Source organism: Sarcophilus harrisii, chromosome 1 (genome assembly GCF_902635505.1).
Source record: "Sarcophilus harrisii chromosome 1, mSarHar1.11, whole genome shotgun sequence".
NCBI classification, from domain to species: Eukaryota; Metazoa; Chordata; class Mammalia; order Dasyuromorphia; family Dasyuridae; genus Sarcophilus; species Sarcophilus harrisii.
Window position 1 is genome coordinate 216,795,163 of NC_045426.1, and position 19,706 is coordinate 216,814,868.

The window sequence follows — 19,706 nt, forward strand, 5'->3', positions numbered from 1 at the left end:
TCTTTAACTTTAAATTGCTTCTGTTATTAAAAGAAATAGCCTATGTTTATAAGGTATTAATAGCTGAATATTTGTTTTTATTCTTCAAGTCTGTGGTTGTTTCAAGAGCAAAAACATTATAATACTGAAAGTCTACTTAGATAAGATGCTGTTATCAAGAATTCTACTGCTCAGTAATGCAAGGAACGTCTAAAATTTTTTTTTAGGTTTGATTAAATGCAAATTCTTTGAAAATGATTACTTCTGATATAGTTAACATCTGTTTTTAACAAATTATTTAACATTTAATAAGTAGTATTGACAGAATCCCTGTGGCTTTTTTTTTTTTTTTTTGCATCTATATCTATACACTCTGCACAATGCTGGGGAAATTAAATCCCTTCAAGTTCATCTGAACGTGAAAAGCATGTTATGAGAATGCCTAATACCTGACACTATCAGCACTGGGAATAGTTTGTGCAGAATGATTTGTAAGCCTTCTTTTTTAAATTTGAAACTTTGATTTTTTTTTTTCTGATACAATTGGGGTTAAGTGACTTGCCCAGGGTCACACCCCTAGGAGGTATTAAGTGTCTGAAGCCAGATTTGGACTCAGGTTCTCCTGACTTCAGGGCTGGTGCTCTATCCAATGCCCCTATATTTGAAACTTCTGATGTGGGACTTGGCTATTGGACAGATAATCTCTTGGGATCGTAATTGATTCTGAGTTTTGAATTTGGGTATGATTGTCGAATAGATCATTAAATCAGTATTCCACTATTCAACAGGATGTTTTAAAGTACCATCCTGAATTTATAGTTGGAGGTCTAAATAGGCAAGAGGTGGGAAGACAACTTTAGTCTCTGCTTAAGGGCCAATCCTTCTGAGTCAATTTCCCAGTTGTGTTCCTTTGCATAGTAATGTTTCCCACCTGACAATTCCTAAGTATGGCTAGGAGGTAGAATTTTTACATGTTTGTTTGTCAACAGACTATTATCTAAAGTCAAATAACTAAGGATGCTTTGTCCTGTAATCATATCCCTACTTTTTTTTTCTCATATAGCAAATTTCTATATTCAGAACAAGTGGTTAGCTTAAAAATTATGAGCAAAAATGCAAGTATAAAAATCTTACTGTTTTCTATCTGAAAATATGTAATCATTAGGCAAATGACTGTTTTCCATCATTGGGTAGATGAATATTTGGCCTAGTCATCTGCCTGTTACTAGAGATATATCTTATTAGAAATATGTTTGTATAAGATCTCTAAACCTTTCAAAATGTAAGACCATTTAGGTTCACAAATGCAACCATTTGTGAGACCCAGCTGTTATTCTCATGCAATATATTTTAAAATAGAGAATTTTAGTGCAGCTAGTTTAAGAAATGTAATTTTTTTTCATTACATCCTGCAAAAAGTCAATTCTACTTAAGCTAATATGGGAATAGTATCTGCTTGTCTTATATGTCCTGTGGTATAAGCATGTTTTCTTATAACTTTTTTGATATGTACAAATCAAGCCATAGGAAATTGGCTTGCTGAATTACATTGATCTTCTTACTTCCCCAATTCCTACAACAGGCCCTTGCAAAAGAGAGGGGATATACTCTTCCCCTGTTCTGGGTGGTTTTAAAAAACACCCTCAGAGCAGCTCAGACAAGTCAGTGAAAACTTCTCTACAAAGAATGCCTTTCAATCTCTTGTAAAATCTATCTTTATTGATCATAAGCTAGGAGAAACTATTAATCAGGATTATCAGACTTGCCCAAGCCATTGCATGTCCAAGCCATGATATTCTGTGCCTAAATTACTCCTGAAAATGCTATTAAACTGCTCCCCCACCCCCAACCTGTTTAGAGGAGAGATACATGTCTAGGAAAAGACTAGCAGACTAAAAGACTGGCAAGAGAGACTTGACATATGCCTCATGTAGAAATTTGGGCTTATCTATCTCAAAGTCCTGCTTTTGAAGGTTATTGTGAGATCTGTTAGGTTAGGATTATGTGGATACCTCTGATGGGATCCCCCTTTCTAAAAATTGCTTTTTGAATTAAATATCCCAGTTCCCCAAAGCAGTATCCTTTGTAGGGATCTTGGCTTCTCTCCTTGTTTGGCATTCCAATTCTAATCAATTACCAGGCCTTAAATGGGTCTTTTGTTCTTTAGGGTGTTTTTAGTAGAGGTCCCTGGAAACAGATCTTTGAGAGACTCATCCCCAATCCCTTTGCTTTTTTATTTTTTAATAGGGTAGTCTGTATTGTAGGAGATGATGCTGAACTAAATATTTACAGAATTTTCAGGGAAGGTAGAGAAAACTGATCATATTCTCTAGATCAATTGCTTTCCTAACCTCTGCTTATTAGGTTTGTTTTCTTCTAGGCTTTGCTCAGTTCAAATAATCAACACTACTCAGTTGTAACAACCAACTTCAGGGATCTGATTTAGAACCCCACTGGATGCTTCAATCAACTCCTGGCCCACCCTCAATTCAAGCTCATCACTCTTACAATCTGGGACTTTGTAGGATGACTCATCTCTCCATCACTCATTTTCAGAAGGAACTACTTTCAGAAGATAAGATCATCACCCTATACCCAGAAGGACTTTGGGCCCCATTTGTTTGGGAAGAAACTTTGTTGGGGTGAATGGACAGCAGCAAAATACTAACCATACTGAGAGTATGCCCCCAGTAAGCAGCATACTAACCCCATGCTAATCTCCTCTTATGCCCTGGTACCCCTATGATGTAACAAACTTGGATCATTGCATTTCACTCCCAGCTTCTAAGCAGCTTCTATACTTGTTAAGTATAATAAGTGTCTCTAGATTTGGCCTCCAAAATGGGCTCAAAAGCTTCAGCATTGTCTCCTAAACTTCATCCTGTTTAGGGATGACCCCCTCCACACACTTTTGAAAGATTTCCTTTGCAAATCAATTTCCTACTTGCCATTCCTGGTGCCTATTTTACCTATTTTGTCCATAACCTTTTCTCCTAAATAAACCTATCTTTTGGCAAAGAGAATGGCCATTGTGAATTTGTCAGATTTTGAACTAGGTATTGCTACCCCGACTTAATCATTTTACATTCACAAACTATTTTAAATGTTAATTCATTAATTTTGTTATTTAATATCATTTATTTAATATAATTTGATGTGTGTGTACGAACATTCTGGGAGATTCTTTAGAACAATATGTGGGTGTGTGTGGGGGTTTATGAATGCCCTTGGAGTAAAGGAGAATTATGGACAAAGAAAGACAAGATCTGGCAGAAATACATTCATAAAGCTCCCATTTGTTCCACTGAGAGACCCTAGAGCATCCCTAAGTCCTGTGGTGCCATTACTAATTAGTAAGTACCTTCATATATGCCCTTGGAGTAAAGGAGAATTATGGGTAAAGAGATAGATAGGATTTGGCAAAAATACATTTGTAAAGCCCCCAATTTTCTCCACTGAGAAACCCTAGAGCACTCCTTAGTCCTTTGGTACTATTACTAATTAGTAAGTACCTCCCTGATTCATGCCATGTTCAAACTCTTCCAGGATCAATTTTGACAAAAATAACCATCGTGAGCACACCTGAGAGGGAATCTGAGGGTGTCAGCTTATCAGCTGCATCATAAAATTCATCATCTGAGCTGGTGTCTTCAAAACTTGGGGAAGGAGTTAAAAGAAGAGATTCTACCACTGAGGCCGAAACAGTTTTCCAGACTTTCTTGTCCTGAACTGGCCGAGAAGGACCATTCCGAGAAGAACTGCTCTCAGAGCTGTTGCTCAGTATGCTGGCAGGAGACACATTAGAACACAGATTGTAATACTCCATGCTGCTGCTGTCATACAATCTGGGGTCCACTGTGGATGCATTCAGATCATTCCCTGGGCTAGATTTAAGGTCGCTTGCATAGTTGGAGAACTCAGTCTTTTGGAGCTCAGTATTGGCCCTTTGGGATAACTCCAGGAGGCAAAGGAAGCCATCGGTTTCAATTTGTCCTCTTTCTTCCTTCATGTCCAGAGAATGGGGCAGTTTGTTTTTATCCAGACTTTCTTTAAAGTTAGGTGTGTGAAAATGGAAAAACTCAGGCCTGCTGGAGGAGCAGGCGTCTAAGTCATCCTCTTCCAGGGCGTCCATTGAATCGCTGGAGCCACTGGTTTTACAGCCCCTGCTCTCTGTGTTGGCCGAATCAGAGCCCTCGGAGATGTTGTCTGTGGCATTGTTAAGTCCGTTGCGCGTGCTCTTCTCAGCCTCTGGTGGGATGACACTCACATTTTTCTGTTCACTGAGCATGTCCTGTTCTTCTTCTTCACAAAGGGGTGTTATATGGTCAAATTTCACCAGGTGTCTGTCTGAAAGGAACTCCAGGGAAGAGTCCACTTCCGAGGATTCCTCTGAGTCACTGCAGGCTCTGGATTCGTAACCTGAAAGAGAGAAGTATAGCAAGGATTCTTAACCCTGTTTATGTTATGCACCCCTCTGGCAGTCTGGTAAAGTTTGGAGTCCCCCTCTTAGAGTAATGTTGTAAAATAAGAAGGAAATATTCATGTCATGTAGAGGTAAGTGAAAATACAGGTGTCCTTTTTTTCCCCCATCCAAGCCGATGAATCCCTGAAAGTCCCAAATTAAGTCTCTGAAGTAGAGAATATATAATATAAACAGTAGCATTTTTGTAGTGCTTTTGAGATTTGTAAAATGTTTTACTTGCGTTATCTCATTTAATCCTCCTAACTATCCTGGCAGATAAATCCTATTATTATCTCTCTTTTAGAGACAAGGAAAATGAACCCAAGAGAGGTTAAAAAAAAGAAAAACTTTGCCTAGAGCTTATAAGTGCCTGTGACAGGATGTGAACTCAAGTCTTGCTGACTCCTAATTCACTGCACTGTCTATTTGGCAGCATCCAAATCCGGCTCAATCTGATGGGATTCAGAGGGTGCCAGAAAGATCTCCCAAATATCTTTTTAACTTGCCTAACTGAAGTCTGAAATTCCAGGAGAAAAAGCCTTTCATTCTACAGTAAGAGATAAGGCTTCAAATTAAATGCTTTTTGGGGTACAGTATATTATTTTAAATTAAAAGTAAGGTATAAATAACCATTATGCGATTTTTTTCCCCCCAGAGGACAGTGAGAAGGGGTGGGACAAGAGAGGAAAGAGAACCCAGATGCACGTGTCAAACAGAGATGAGATTTGAACCCAGATTTTCCTAATTGCAAAGTTGACTTTCCATCTACTAAATTACATCTGGCTCAAGATAAATTGTAGTGTAGGCAAGCTGATCATCATACATCTGGGTGCTAAAAGGGTAAGGAGCTAGCCTTGGAATTAGGAAGAAAGGAGTTTGAATTCTACCTCAGACTCTTACTAGCTTTATACTAGGCTCTCTCAACTTCAGTTTGCTTTATAAAATGAAAATATATACCAATGCCACCTATCTCACAAGGTTGAGTGGATCAAAAAAAGTGCAGATCTTAAAACACTATTTAAATGCTGGCTATTGATTATCATTAGTCACTTTGCAAAGGTCAAGCTGTCAATATGTATTAACAGAAGAAATTTCCATACTGAAAATTATCTCCACTGATGACATCACATGCTTGGACCCCTTCTCCCAGAATTCTCCTATTGCCCCTACCCCCAAACCCCAAAGGTTAAATAAGATCTCTGAGGCAGATTAAATCTTCATTACTAATCCCAGCTGTAATGAAAAATTGAACTCTGTTATCTTTCCCCTCAAACTCTTTGTTCTTCATTTTCCCTGTTTTGGTCAAGGACATCACCATTCTTCCAGTCACCAGAGATTTGTGACTGGTGTCATATATGGATGCAGATGCCAAATCCTGTCTTTTCTATCTCTGCAACATCTCTTTGTATCTATTCTTCTTGCCTTCACTATTCCAATCAGGCAGCCAGATCATCACCTTTACCTATTTTAATGGGTCCTCCTCTTAGCTGCTGAAGTAAAATCCTGATCATATCAATCCCATGTTCACTCATTACCTTTAGGATCAGCTATAAATGATCCAGTCAAACTGGCCTTTCTGCTGTTCTTAAAACCTTCATTCTGACTCTCATAACCCGTTGCCTGAACTCAGGTGCAACAGCATCCCAATATGTCCCAAGTACCCCCTTTAATAACTTACCAAAATTATTTTCCTTAACAGCATGTCTGATCCTGTTACTTCCCTACTCAATAAATGCCAATAGCTCCCTATTGCCTCTAGATTAAATCATAAACTACTTTATTTGGCTTTTAAAGCCCTTCACATGATCAGCTGTGATGGACTTGGCTCTGCTCAACAATGTGATGATTCAAGGCAATTTCAATAGATTTGGAATGGAAAATGTCAATCACATCCAGAGAGAGAACTATGGAAACTGAATGTGGATTGAGGGATAGTATTTTCACCTTTTTCTTTTTGTTTGTTTTTTTCATTTTGGTCTGATTTTTATTTGCACAACATGAAAAATAGGGAAATGTTTAAAAGGATAGCGCATATTTAATCTATATCACATTGCTTGCTGTCTTGGAGAAGGAGGTGAAGGAAGGAGAGAGAAAAATTTGGGACACAAAGTTTTGCAAAAATGAATGTTCAAAACTATCTTTACATGTATTTGAAAAAATAAAATAGTTTTGAGAAAAAAAAAAGCCCTTTACAACTTCATCTCAATCAACATTTCCTGTCATCTCAATCTACATTTCCAGCGACAATAATTAGTGTGTGTGTGTGTGTGTGTGTGTGTGTGCAGTTAATGTCTAGCCAAACTAGCTTTCTTTCTTCCCTACACATGGACCTCAATTTCCTGCATTGGAATGTCTTTAATTCAATTTTGTCTGACTTTTTGTAATCCCATTTGGAATTGTTGGGGTAAAAATCCTGGAGTAGTTTGCTATTTCCTTCTCCAGCTTATTTTACAGATGAGAAACCTGAGGGAAATAAGGTTAAGTGACTTGGCCAGGATCATATAGTTAATAAGTGTCTAAGGTCAACTGGAACTTGGGTCTTCCTGACTCTCTACCCAGTGCTCTATCTACTGTGTCACCTAGCTGCCTGCATGAATGCATTCCTTCCTCACATGTCTTCCTGCATACATAAGATACAACTCAGGCATCCCAGGTCTTTCCTGAATCCCACAGATGCTAATGCCTTCCCTATCTCACCAAGATTACATTGCAATGATTACATATATATTTATATATGAATTATATATAAATACATTTACATATATAAATACATTTACATATATTTATATATGTATTATGCATATACATAATCCTTGAGAGTTTTTTCCAGAATTTCTAATTTGGTATTTAATTGGGGGGTTTAATTTGTTCTTTTCCTACTTTTTTAGTTGCATGCTCAGTTCACTGATCTTTTCTTTCTCTATTTTATTCATGTAAGCATCCAGATATATAAAATTTCCCTTAAGAGCTGCTCTGGCTGTATCCCATAATCCCATAAGTTTTGGTACGTTGTCTCATTATTGTCATTCTCTTGGATGAAATTAATTGTTCCTATGATTTGTGGTTTGATTCACTCATTCTTAGATTATTTGATTAGATAGGATTAGATTATTTAGTTTCCAATTGATTTTCAGTCTTTTTTTTCCATGATCCTTTATTACACATAATTTTTATTGCATCATGATCTGAAAAGGATGCATTTATTATTTCTGCCTTTTTGCATTTGATTGTGAGGTTTTTATGCCCTAATACACATCATAGCATTTTGAATCATAACTCTCTTCAAGACCAGAAAAAACAAGCCTGCTGTTATGATCGTTCCAAGTGATCCACAGTCTTACCTTCTTCAGCAGAAATCCGATGAACTTGTTTATTTCTACCCCAGAGGAAGATGGAAGCGGTTGAGTCAACAAACAGTCTATAGTAACCAGCAATGAGGCAGGCAAGGTCTTTAGCACTATTAGATTCCAGCAACAGAGTGAGAAGCTTCAAAGATAAAACAAGATCTAATATTTATATAAGGACAAGAGAATTTTTAGAAGAGAACAACAATGTCTATACATAGGCATATATATATATATAGGTATGGTCAATATATCCCATTATCCACTGCCACGTTGGTAATGAAATGGATGAACATATAAGGGTTCTTGTGGTAGAGATGGAAAGTGTGAAAGTTTGCAGGATAACTTCTTAATACAAATACTTCATAGTAGTGGCCCCTTCCCAACCCAACCACTATCCCTACCACTCCCTAACTTCTCCTTGCATCATTTCCCTTGAATCACTGAATCAGAATCAGAAGACAACGTAGTGAGAAGAGGGAGAAGGGCAGGGAAGAAGCAGTCACCTACCACCTACTATGTGGTTAAGAGCTTTCTATAATTAGTATGTCATTTGAAGGGTAAAGAAGAAGTCGAGAGGAGAAAGAACAGTAAAAGAGTCATCTCTGAGTGCTGGAAAAAATATCTTAAATTTAGTATTTCTAAAATAGTGGCTTTTGAGAAGCTTAGATTACTTCACAATGAAATTGTGAAGGGCTTTATTTTTTTTTCTCAAAAAAGTATTTTTTTCCCTAAAAGTAAGCCAAGTTTATCTCCCAACCTCAGTTCCTACAACATCCTCAACTACAACAATTTCTCCAACAGTTTATTTTCCCACCATAATGTTTAGACTTTGGCACAGTCGACATTATGACTAGTGGACAATGGGATACATTTTCTGGGCATAGATGCTTCATCTTTTATTTTTGTACAAATTATTTTTAATCTTAAAGCTGTAATATTCCTTCTCCACAGAAGATTTATGGGGACAAGCTCTGGAACTCTGATACATAGAATTGTCCAATCTTAGTTACCTTGACATCCTGAAGATAAATTTTGACCATGCTCACTTTCTCCGACTCTTCCATCAGCTCGACTTGGCTAATGTTTGAGAACTCTGCCAGTGTTGACATGATGTTGAGTTTACTGTTAATAATCTGGCTGATTCCATACTTGGCTCCAACCAGAAGTGCGATGTATGATTCTCTATCCTGTAACTAAAGAGAATAGGTGATTGCAGAATCAGCTTTCTCCAGGAGATTACACATCAGACTGAAAAAGGAAGGAAGGTAATTTATTTTTATTTAATAAAATATTTCTCAAACATCTAATTTTCAAATTGGTATTTGTGCTATTTCAAAGTTTTGTTGTTTTTGGTTTTTGCTAAAGGGAACACTGGTTACTATTAATAAAAAGGCTACTGTATTTCAGTTAACCCAAGGGCAGGAACTGGCTGTTTTAGGAAGGAGGTAATGCTTTTCACCAAAGATATCCACAATCACCTCTCTGGTCATGTTTTTATGGCACCTTTCATAGTATATGAGTTTTAATAGACAATGTATAAGATCCTCAGTGGGTCAGTTTGTTGCTCAGTTGTTTCTGATTCATTGTATCTCCATTTGGGATTTTCTTGACAAAGATATTGGAGCAGTTTGCCATTTCCTTCTTCAATTCATTTTATAGATCTGGAAACTGAGGTAAATGGCATTAACTGATTTATGTAAGGTCATACAACTAGTAGTATCTGAGATTAGATTTGAACTCAGGAAAATGAGTCTTCTTGATTCCAGTCCTGGTAGTCTATCTACTGCACTTCTCCTACGTTTAGAGACCTAAACAATAACCAAAAAAATAATTATAGAGTTCTAGAAAAAAACCAAAAAGACTCAGGAACACAAGCTCTTGATGAGCAAGCAGGATATAACATACCCTATACAAACCTGCTTCTTAGGTAGTACTGAGATTGACAAAGGTTTCTATAATAAGAATAATATCTCACATTTATTTAGCACCTACTATGTGCCAGGCACATGCTTTACAATTATCTCATTTGACCCTGACAACAATCCTGGGAGGTGGATTATCCCTATTTTGCAGAGGATGAAATTGAGGTCAAATGTGCTTAAGTGACTTGCTCAGGGTCACACTATGAATATCTGACGTAAAATTTGAATTCAGGTCTTCCTGAGTCTAGGTCTAGCCCCTGCACCATCTAGTTGGCCTTTGAGTAAGTATAGAAGTAAATATAGAAGGGGTTGGTTTGTCTCAACTCCTTCTCCTCTCTGCCTCAGCCTTGATACTTCAAGGAATTGGGAAACAGGGAGGGAGAAGTCAGGAAATAAAAGGTAGGTAAAATTTGTGTTTTGATGTCTCTCTCTTTCTGTACTTATATTACTCTTGCACTTCTTGATGTCCCTTTTCTCCATTCCTCTCCCTTCACTCCCCCCACAGGGTTCCCCTGATCCAAAGTGGCCCTTGTCCCTTCTCCCCCACTCCACCAAAAACTCCATTCTCTCCTTCTGTCTCCCTTACGTAAAGAAAATAGCCTGTTTAAACCAACCAATCCCCACTGGAAGTTGGTAGGGAAAGTGGAATCTTGTTATTTAAATCCTAGCCAAAGAAAACCCTCCTTCCCTATTCCATACCCATGATCTAATCAGATGAAGAATTAGGAAAGGCTGGCTATGACATTCTGGATTCAGGGACTCTTCAGAACATCTTTCTGCTCCACCAAATCACTTTTATACAAGTGATTCCTGAAATGCTTGGTTTATCCATTCAAATGTAATATTAATTGGAGTTATTTATATGAACATCTGCCAATTTATGTCCAATTACTGTGGCAGAGAAAAATGATTATGCATGGCATTAAATGTATTAGATAAACTGTTCTATATTTTATTTGATTACAGCATTAAACTGTTTTCATGTGCTGTTTTCCACAATTTGTAGCTTAGCCATTGACTTACAACTTAAAGAACAAAACACAAAATTGAACCACATCATACATTTGGTTTATATCCTTACATCTAAGCAACCCATAATGAAATCTTTCTCTGTATACTCGTCATCTGGTTTTGACCTTAGATTAAAACACACACATAATAAATGATATTTGATAGACTATGAACAACTTAACTGGTTATTATTATTATTGTTGTTGTTATTCAGGAGGAGGACAGATGACAATGAAAAGGCGTTATAAAGAACTAGATCTGGTATAGGGAACTCCTGGTGAGAAAACTCAGTACGATCTGCTCAAGAATTTCATAATTTTAGGGAATTGTCTGGTGATGTTGAGAAACTAAATAATTTACCCAGACTCAGATACCTGGAAAGTTTCAAAGCAGGAGTGGAAACATGTATGAACTTCATAACTCTGGATCTTGACAGGATATCACTAATTAGAAATCATGAAAGCTTAAGAGTGAATTATGGACATAGAATGTGAAATAGGAAGGGGCCTTTTGAGATGATCCGATTCAGTGGGTTTTAGCCTGGGATCTATGAACTTTAATTTTTTATTTCTTGTGGAGGGAATTGGGATTTAGTGATCTGCTCAGCTAATTAGTGACTGAGGCTAAATTTGAACTCAGATCCTCCTGACTCAAGGGCTGTTTCTCTACTGCACTTACCTTACTATAGAATTTAGCCAGGTGAATTTAAGAAAACATAATTTGTTTCAATATAATTGGTTTCCATTGCAATCCTATGTATTAAAAAAAGATTGCTTTTCTAAGGAGTCCCTAGTTTTGACCAATTGCCAAGGAAATCCATTACACAAAAAGAATCTTTGTCCAATTTCACAGATGAGAAAAGTTTAGTCCCTTCAAACATGGAAACACTTGGGTTGAAAAGTAGCCTCTAATTCCTTATTCTTTGTAAGCTTGGATATCCTTGTTCTCCAGATAATAAATGGAAGAGAATAAGCTTCCTCATGTGAGCAAAAAACCCAGAACAATACTGAAAAAACTTTCTCTAAAACCCTAAACCGTATTGAAATTGATGTGAGTCTTTCAAAGAAATATTATTCTCCTATAATAGCTTTTTAAAAAATCCAAGATCCCAAGCAAATATAGCAAGTTCTTAAAATATATAGTCTCTCAGGTCTCTCTGAACTGATTCTATTTTCACAGTATAAAAATAACATACAACATTATCCAAAATGTTTGTATTCAGTGTTCTCACAAACAAATGAAGTTCTTTCTGTAATTCTGGTCATTTTATCTTTGTTTTTGCTTTCAAGAACAATGCTAAAAAGGAAAAATCATGTTTTGCTGGTACTGCTATGATCATATAAGCCATTACTGTCTATAATGATGATATAATTGTGTGGTTGATTGCCCAGGAGCAGAGGCAGCACTGGGAACAGAAATGATACAAAAGGTTCTCATCCTTTTGGTCATCAAACATTCTGTATCTCAAGGAAGAGATTACACCTGACCTGGAGCTGGAAAGAACACTTTCCCAGGAATGGCCAAGCTAATCCTCTGACTGTATGGAAGCATAGGCCTCTAGGAACACTATAGAGAGGCAATATGTCTTTATTAAGCATCTATTATTTTCCAGGCACTGTCCTAAGAGGTTTTTACAAATATTTCCTTTCCTTTTCTGGAATGTGGTATAAGTGTAAATTTGTTCTGTATTATTTCATATTTATTGTGATGGTTTATAGCTTTTTTTCAATGGGTGGGGGGAAAGTATAGAGACAAAGAGAAAATTTGTAGCTGAAAATAATTGCATTTTAAAATTTTTTAAAAAGGAGTTTCAGAGAGGCTATTTAGCTCAGCATAAGGAAGAATTTCTTAACAATCAGAGTGGTCCAAAATAGGAACAGGTGACCTCAGGTGATAGTGACTTTCCCAGGTATAGGAGTTTTCAAGTGCCAATCAAATATTTAAGTACTTACTGTGTGTCAGGTACTGTGCTAAACTCTCAGAATATCCCCAAAAAAGCAAAACAAAACAAAAAAGATCCTGCTCTTAAAGTGCTTGGAGCTGTACACATATAGATGTGCATATATTTGTATATGTGTGTATATATCTATTATATATGTATATATGAGATAAATTAAGACTATATAAAGGATAATTTGGAGATAATAGAAAGAAGGCATTAGGATTAAGGTTTCAGTTTGGGGGGGGGGTTGATATATAAAATAATGATACCCAATTAAAAACTACAAGACTTCATTCTTTTAAAATGTTACTTATTTTATATAAAGTATAACTTTAATTAATTAATTAATTTTATATAAAGTATAAAAGTTTTCACATTAAAAAGAAACAACAAAACCCCCAGTACTATCTTATCTAATCCTCACAATAATAATATAATAATTTTATTACTGTGTAAATTGTTTCAATCCTGTCCAACTCTTCATGACTCCATTTGAGGATTTCCATAGCAAAGATACTGAAGTGGTTTGCTGTTTCCTAAGTGACTTGCTCAGCATTACACAGCTAGTAAAGTGTCTGAGGCTGGTTTGGAACTCAGGAAAATGAGTGTAGTACATAGATGACAAAATGGAAAAATGAATGAGTCCTTTGTCCTCCTTCTGCAGCATTTGTAATAGAAAAAGACTATGCGCAACATAGTACAAAGGTGAAAATGGAGTTTATATCCTAATTCTGCCATTTATAAACTTCTGTAACATAAAAGCAAGTCATTTAATAGTTCCTTGGCTGCAAAAAGGTAAGGTTGAATTCAATGAGCTGTTTGATTCCCCTTCTGGCTCCAAATTCAGGATCCAATGAATTTTAAAAATATGTCCATTTTAGTCAACTTCTCCATTTCTGTTTTCTACTGAATGCTTAATCCCACTGCATTATCTGGCCTAAGATGCAATTATCTACACAAATTCCATGAAATTGCCTAGGCCAAAAATAAATACATACCATTAATGTGGCATTAAAAATTTTTCCGCCATATGTTTTCAGTTCTCCAAGGATTTGAAGATAGTTCAGACGCAGTTGTGCAGCAGATATGAGTTGCTTGAATAATAAAAGAGATAAAGATTGTTTTAAAAAGAACAAATTGCCTCAACCCAAATTAGATCTGAAAATGCATTGAAAAATTTATAACAGAATTGAATGAATTTGAGAAAAAGCACAAAAATAAGCTCACTACTGAGGAACTGCAAAGGGAAACTGAAAACTGTGATGGATAGCCTCGCATAAGCACACTGAAAATGTACAATGTGTTTTTTTTTTTTTTTTAGCCAATCAATAATAACTTATTAAGCACTGTGCTAAGTTTTGGGGATACAAGAAGAAGCAAAAATCCTTATCCTCATGGAGCTTACAATAGGGAAAACTTGGAAACACATACAAAACAAATTATATATAGAATAAACAGAAGATAATTAACTGATAATTAAGAGAAGTTGGGGAAGACTTCCTAGAAAAGATGGAATTTTGAATATGTAAAACATTTAAAAGACAGAGCATTTAAAAACATTTTTTCCAAAGAAAATTTGTTCTAAACTTAATCAAATAATAAATATTTCCACATACAAAACATAACAAAAAAAAAGATTGCATATAAAGTCATGAATCTCTATTATGGATAACTTGGCTTTTAAAAATATATTATATGAATAGATGTCCATCAGTTGGGAAATGGCCAAGTTGTGGTATATGAAGATAATGGAATATTATTTTTCTATAAAAAATGATGAACAAGGGGCAGCTAGGTGGCGCAGTGGATAGAGTATTAGCCCTGAAGTCAGGAGGACTGAGTTCAAATGTGACCTCAGACACTTAACACTTCCTAGCTGTGTGACCCTGGGCAAGTCACTTAACTCCAACTGCCTTAGCAAAAAAAAAGAAAAGAAAAGAAAAAAAAAATGAATGGGCTGATTTTTGTAAAACCTGGAAAGATTTACATGAACTGATGCTGAGTGAAACAACCAGAACCGGGAATACATTGTAGACAATAATAGCAAGAATGTCCTATGAAAGTCCTATGAAACTATGTGAAAGACTTGATTCTTCTCAGATCTTCACTGATAAGATCTTTCCCAAAACAATCCCAATAGCCTTTGGACAGAATATGCTATCTATATCAGGAAAAGAACTATGGAGATTCAATGTAAATCAGTATATGCTATGTTCACTTCTTTTTTTTCTAATTTTTTTCTCTCCCATGATTCTTCCCTTTTGTTCTGATTTTTCTTTCCCAACATGACTCATAAATCAATGTGTATTAAAAATAAATAAATTTTTAAAAAAAGAAAAAAGTATATTATAAATTCAACTTGTTACTTACAAAGCTGTCCTACGTATAAGAGAAGTATATTTAGATGTATGCAATTATATGTGTGTTATGATTGAATAACACACATATAATTGCATACATCTAAATATACTTATTCAATCATTGTAGTTGTTGACTATTTTGGAATGTTCTTGGAAAAAGACAATGGAGTGGTTTGGTGCAATTCATTTTGCAGATGAGGAAACAAAGGCAAACAGATTGCATGACTTGCCTAGAGTCCCATAGCCAGTAAGTGCCTGAGGCCAGATTTAAGCTCAGGAAGATGAGTGTTCTTGATTGTAGACCCAGCACTCTATCCAGTGTACCACCTAGCAGCAATATAACACCCCCCTTTCCTGCCCCTGGTTTTGTAGCATACACTCAGAAAAGGACAGAGTCAGCCCAGAAATGTATCTCCCCTCCTGCTATGCTGTTTGTTTTCCTACACCCCCTTATAATTTTAGTTTTGCACAGAGCAGAACAAACTTAAGCTCAGGAAAACTCCTCTTCCTGACTTCAGGTCCAGCCCCTAACTGCAAACCCTGAGCAAACATAGCCCTCTTTGAAGAGAAGAAATCACAGGACTTTGTTCTGAAGGAAGGTTAGGGAGGGAGAGATTATTCAGAAGTTGCAACAAGTTACTGAAGAGTAAGCTGCATCAGTAATCTGGATCAGAAGAAAGCAGAAGGTGGGGATAAAATCCTGTCATCTTCTGTGATTCTGTGTAAGTGGAACACATGGTTTAGTTTGTACACACAAAGGTTTCCCCTAGAATACTGACAGTGGGTTTTTAGCATATCAACTGTGACTAGTCTCAGCTCTGGGAAATCCAAATCTCTTTTGACTGAAGATTTCTATAGTTTTATGAATTTTCCTATCTTCCTATACATTATAGTTTTTTTTTTTGTTTGTTTTTATCATTTATAGTTTTTCTGGAGTATACAAACTAAGATTTACCAATTCCTGGGACATAACCTGAAATATCAAGCCAGGTATCCCACTGGATACTGATACAAAGGAGTAGAACTTCTCTTAAGGAGGACCACTGAAAGGAGGAAAAACTATATTCTGAGATTCTCCTTTTATAAATATGCATCTGAAATGGGAAGAGAAATTTTGGACCACTGAAAGGAAGAAAAACTATATTTTGAAACTCTTCTTTTGCAAATTTGCATCTGAAATGGGAGGAGAAATTATAATCTTAAACTAGAGAAGACATTCCAGAGAGGATGCACCATGGACAACTATAGGGGTATATTTCAGCCACCATACCTGCTTTCAGTTATACAGCCTCTGAGGGAAAAGAAACCACATGTGCAAAAATGTTTGTAGCAGCTCTTTTTATGGTATCAAAGAATTGGAAAAAGAGTGGATGCTCATCAATTGGGGAGTGGCTGAACTTGTTGTGGTATATGAAGATAATGGCATATTATTTGTTCTATGAAAAAAGATGAACAAGTTGATTATAGAAAGACCTGGAAAGATTTACTGAACTGATGCTGAGTGAAACAAGCAGAATCAGGAATACTTCATACAAATAACAGCAAGAATGTGCAATAATCAACTATGAAAAGCTTGGTTCTCCTCAGTTATTCAGAAATCCAAATCAATCCCAATAGATTTTGAACAGAAAATGCCATCTGCAACTAGAAAAAGAACTAAAGAGACTGAATATAAATGAATATTCTATGTTCACTTCTTTTTTCTTTGTATGTTTTTACGTCTTCCATGGTTTTTCCCTTTTGCTCTGATTTTTCTCTCCCAACATGATTCATAAAGCAATGTGTCTTAAAAACAAATAAACTTATTATAATAAAAAGAAAAAATTATACAGCCTCTGAAAAAGCACTAGGAAGATTAGACTAGATAGAAACAAGTAGAAAGGGAAAATTCCTTGGCTAGAGCAATGGCTTTCTTTCCACTATGCTTCCTGCTTTTATCTCAGATTTGATATTTCCCAGAACATAGACATGTGATTAAATTTGTTTGCTAATATTTTAATAGAATGGAATGGCATTTTAGCAACCCCAAGAAATTTCAGACTCATGTGGCCTATAACAGGGAACAGTAATCCCAGGGGCCATTTGTCTCAGCTTTTATAATATAAACACAACCCCAAGGACTCTGAGGATTTTGCCATTCTGAGAATTAGAAAGGCCTAGAGGATTTAACATATTCCCATTTCAATTCTTGGACATGCCCAAGAGCTTTATTTCACACAGGGGACATTCAAAGATTCCCAGAATGACACATCAGACAATGTCCGAAGTATTAGTCTAAACAGAGGCAGTGTGTCTAAAAGCTAATAGATGATTATGAGTCTCATCATACTCATATAACAACAATAACAGAACTTAAATAGTACTTTTAAGGTTTGCAAAGTTCTTTATATGTTTTCTTATTTGACACCCTCCACCAAAAAAACCCTGTAAAGTAGATATTATTTCCTTGTTTTTAAAATAGTATTTTATTTTCTCAAATATATCTAAAGAGAGTTTTCAACATTTATTTTTGTAAAACTTTGTGTTCTAAATTTTCCCCTCCTTCCTTCCCTTATTTCCTCCCTTCCCAAGACTGCAACCAATCCGATATAGGTTAAATATGTGCAATTCTTTTAAGTATATTTCAATATTTGTCATATTGTGCAAAAAAAATCAGACCAAAAGGGGAAAAAAAAAATCCATGTATCTCCCCATTATTCAGATGAGCAAACTGAGGCTGAAAAGTTGACATTCCCAAGTCACATAGCTAAGTAGTGTGTCTGAAGTAGGATTTGAATAACCCTCCTGACTACAACTCTATCACTCTAAGTACTGTATACTATCTGTACCGGATCATGTTCAGTCAGCTTGTGTCAGAAATAGTATTTAACCTGAAGCTTTTCAATCCCAAGTTCATTGTATGTGAAATCTTTTAGAGTTTTAAGTGAAATCTGAGAAAAATTTAATTTAAAAAAAATCCTATCATGTTTACATAGGTCTCAATGATAGATATAACAACAAACCGTACCTTTTGTCTCGGCTCCAGTAAGCTCTGATTCCTCTTCATATGAAAGCTAATGGCTTTTTTTATATCTTTGCCTCGCATGTTCCGGAGCAAAGTTGGAGATATAAAATTCTCTATTCCCCAGTCTTTCCTGTCAAGAGACAAAGATGATGATTTTAAAGTGCACTTTACTCTGATGAAGAGTGTAATTATATTTTATCCTCTACTTATTGTTCCCACAAGCCTATAATTACGAGGCCATTTTGCTAGTGGAGAGCCCATTTATACCAACCTCCACAGCAATTATCAACAACTCTTCAGGAATTAAGCAGCCAGTGCCATTTTTCGTGGGATAGTCCATTTACTATGTTATTTGATACGTCCAGTGGTTAGAGATAATACAAACCTAACAAGGACAGAATGGGTGAGTGTCCACGGCACTCAGCTGAGAATTAGAAAATAACTCTTAACTACAACTACCAAGGCACCTTCAGCTCTGAGGATCACCCTCCAGGTCTGGGATTTCATGCAGCTCTATAAAGGGAACAGCCGCCGCCTGTCTCATTGGGTGTTCATGAGGCCCTAGGCAGGGGCCCATTGATCTGGGGACCACTCACTGCTTCTCATGCCTCCCAAGTGACACATGCACCTCTATATATTATTCCATAAGAATGAGCTTTAGCGCTTCGGACCAAAAGGAAATATGGTTGGAAGTAAGTGTAGAAATGAAGCAATAAAGCACATGTGTTGTATTTTTTGGGTGTTTTCCCAAGTGCCTTCCACCTGTATCATGCAGCACTCAATTGCAACAACAAGGTAATATTTATTAAATGCCTACTGTTTGCCTTATAGGGTGGTTTGGTGACACAGTGGATAGTGGATTCTGGGCCTGGAATCAGGAAGACTCATCTTCCTGAGTTCAAATCTGGCTTCAGACACTTATTAGTTGTATGGCCCTGGACAAGTCACTTTACCCTGTTTTATCTCAGTTTCCTCTTCTGTAAAATGAGCTGGAGAAGGAAATGGCAAATCAAATATCTCTGCCAAGAAAATTCCCAAATGAGGTCATGAGCAGTCAGACATGACTGAAATGACTGAACAATAACATGTTCTGGGCACTGTGCTGTGCTCTTGAGGCAGATCCTCACAACTCATAAGAATGGGGAAGAGCTATACTTTCCAAAATCTTCGAAGAGACAGCACAAATATTTCTATTAATGATCCCCCTAACAAAAAAAAAAAAACTTTTCTTCTTATGAACTCTTCTGGTGTTCTTGGACATACGACTCAAAAAATGGAGCATATTGACTTTTACAGCAGTTAGTATATATGTACTTTTTTGCTCTCAGTACTCCATGCATGGAATGATCTCCCCCTTACCTTCCAGGGCTTCTCAGTTTAAATCCCACCTTTCTCAGATGTCCCCTCTCTGCTATTTGTTTATTTGGTTGTTCATTTATTTATTTATTATGAGATTACTTCCCATTTACATATATATGACATATATAGATATATATGTGCATATTATATGTATACAGTTATTTATGCATTGTATCTTCTCTAAAAAGGAACTAAGCTTCTGCCTTTCTTTGTATCTCTAGTGCTTAGTTTAGGAGAGGCCTTAGCACATACTAAGTGCTTAATAAAGGCTTGTTTAGTGACAGGACTGGCTGATGTTTCTATCTTCCCTATTAGAATTC

General features: G+C 36.3%; 1 protein-coding gene across 7 annotated transcripts in view; it reads right to left on the minus strand.

Annotated features, from left to right (window-relative positions):
• Window positions 1-19,706, minus strand: part of FRMPD1 (FERM and PDZ domain containing 1) — a 127,968-nt gene that overhangs the window by 3,919 nt on the left and 104,343 nt on the right. For all 7 annotated transcript variants that reach the window (XM_031936973.1, XM_031936981.1, XM_031936987.1 and 4 more), the window contains 5 exons: window positions 18,031-18,157; window positions 13,662-13,757; window positions 8,799-8,981; window positions 7,783-7,927; window positions 3,562-4,398 (listed from right to left, as the gene is read on the minus strand). In XM_031936973.1, the coding sequence (XP_031792833.1) occupies window positions 3,562-4,398; window positions 7,783-7,927; window positions 8,799-8,981; window positions 13,662-13,757; window positions 18,031-18,157 (1,388 nt within the window). The remainder of the gene's footprint in view (window positions 1-3,561; window positions 4,399-7,782; window positions 7,928-8,798; window positions 8,982-13,661; window positions 13,758-18,030; window positions 18,158-19,706) is intronic.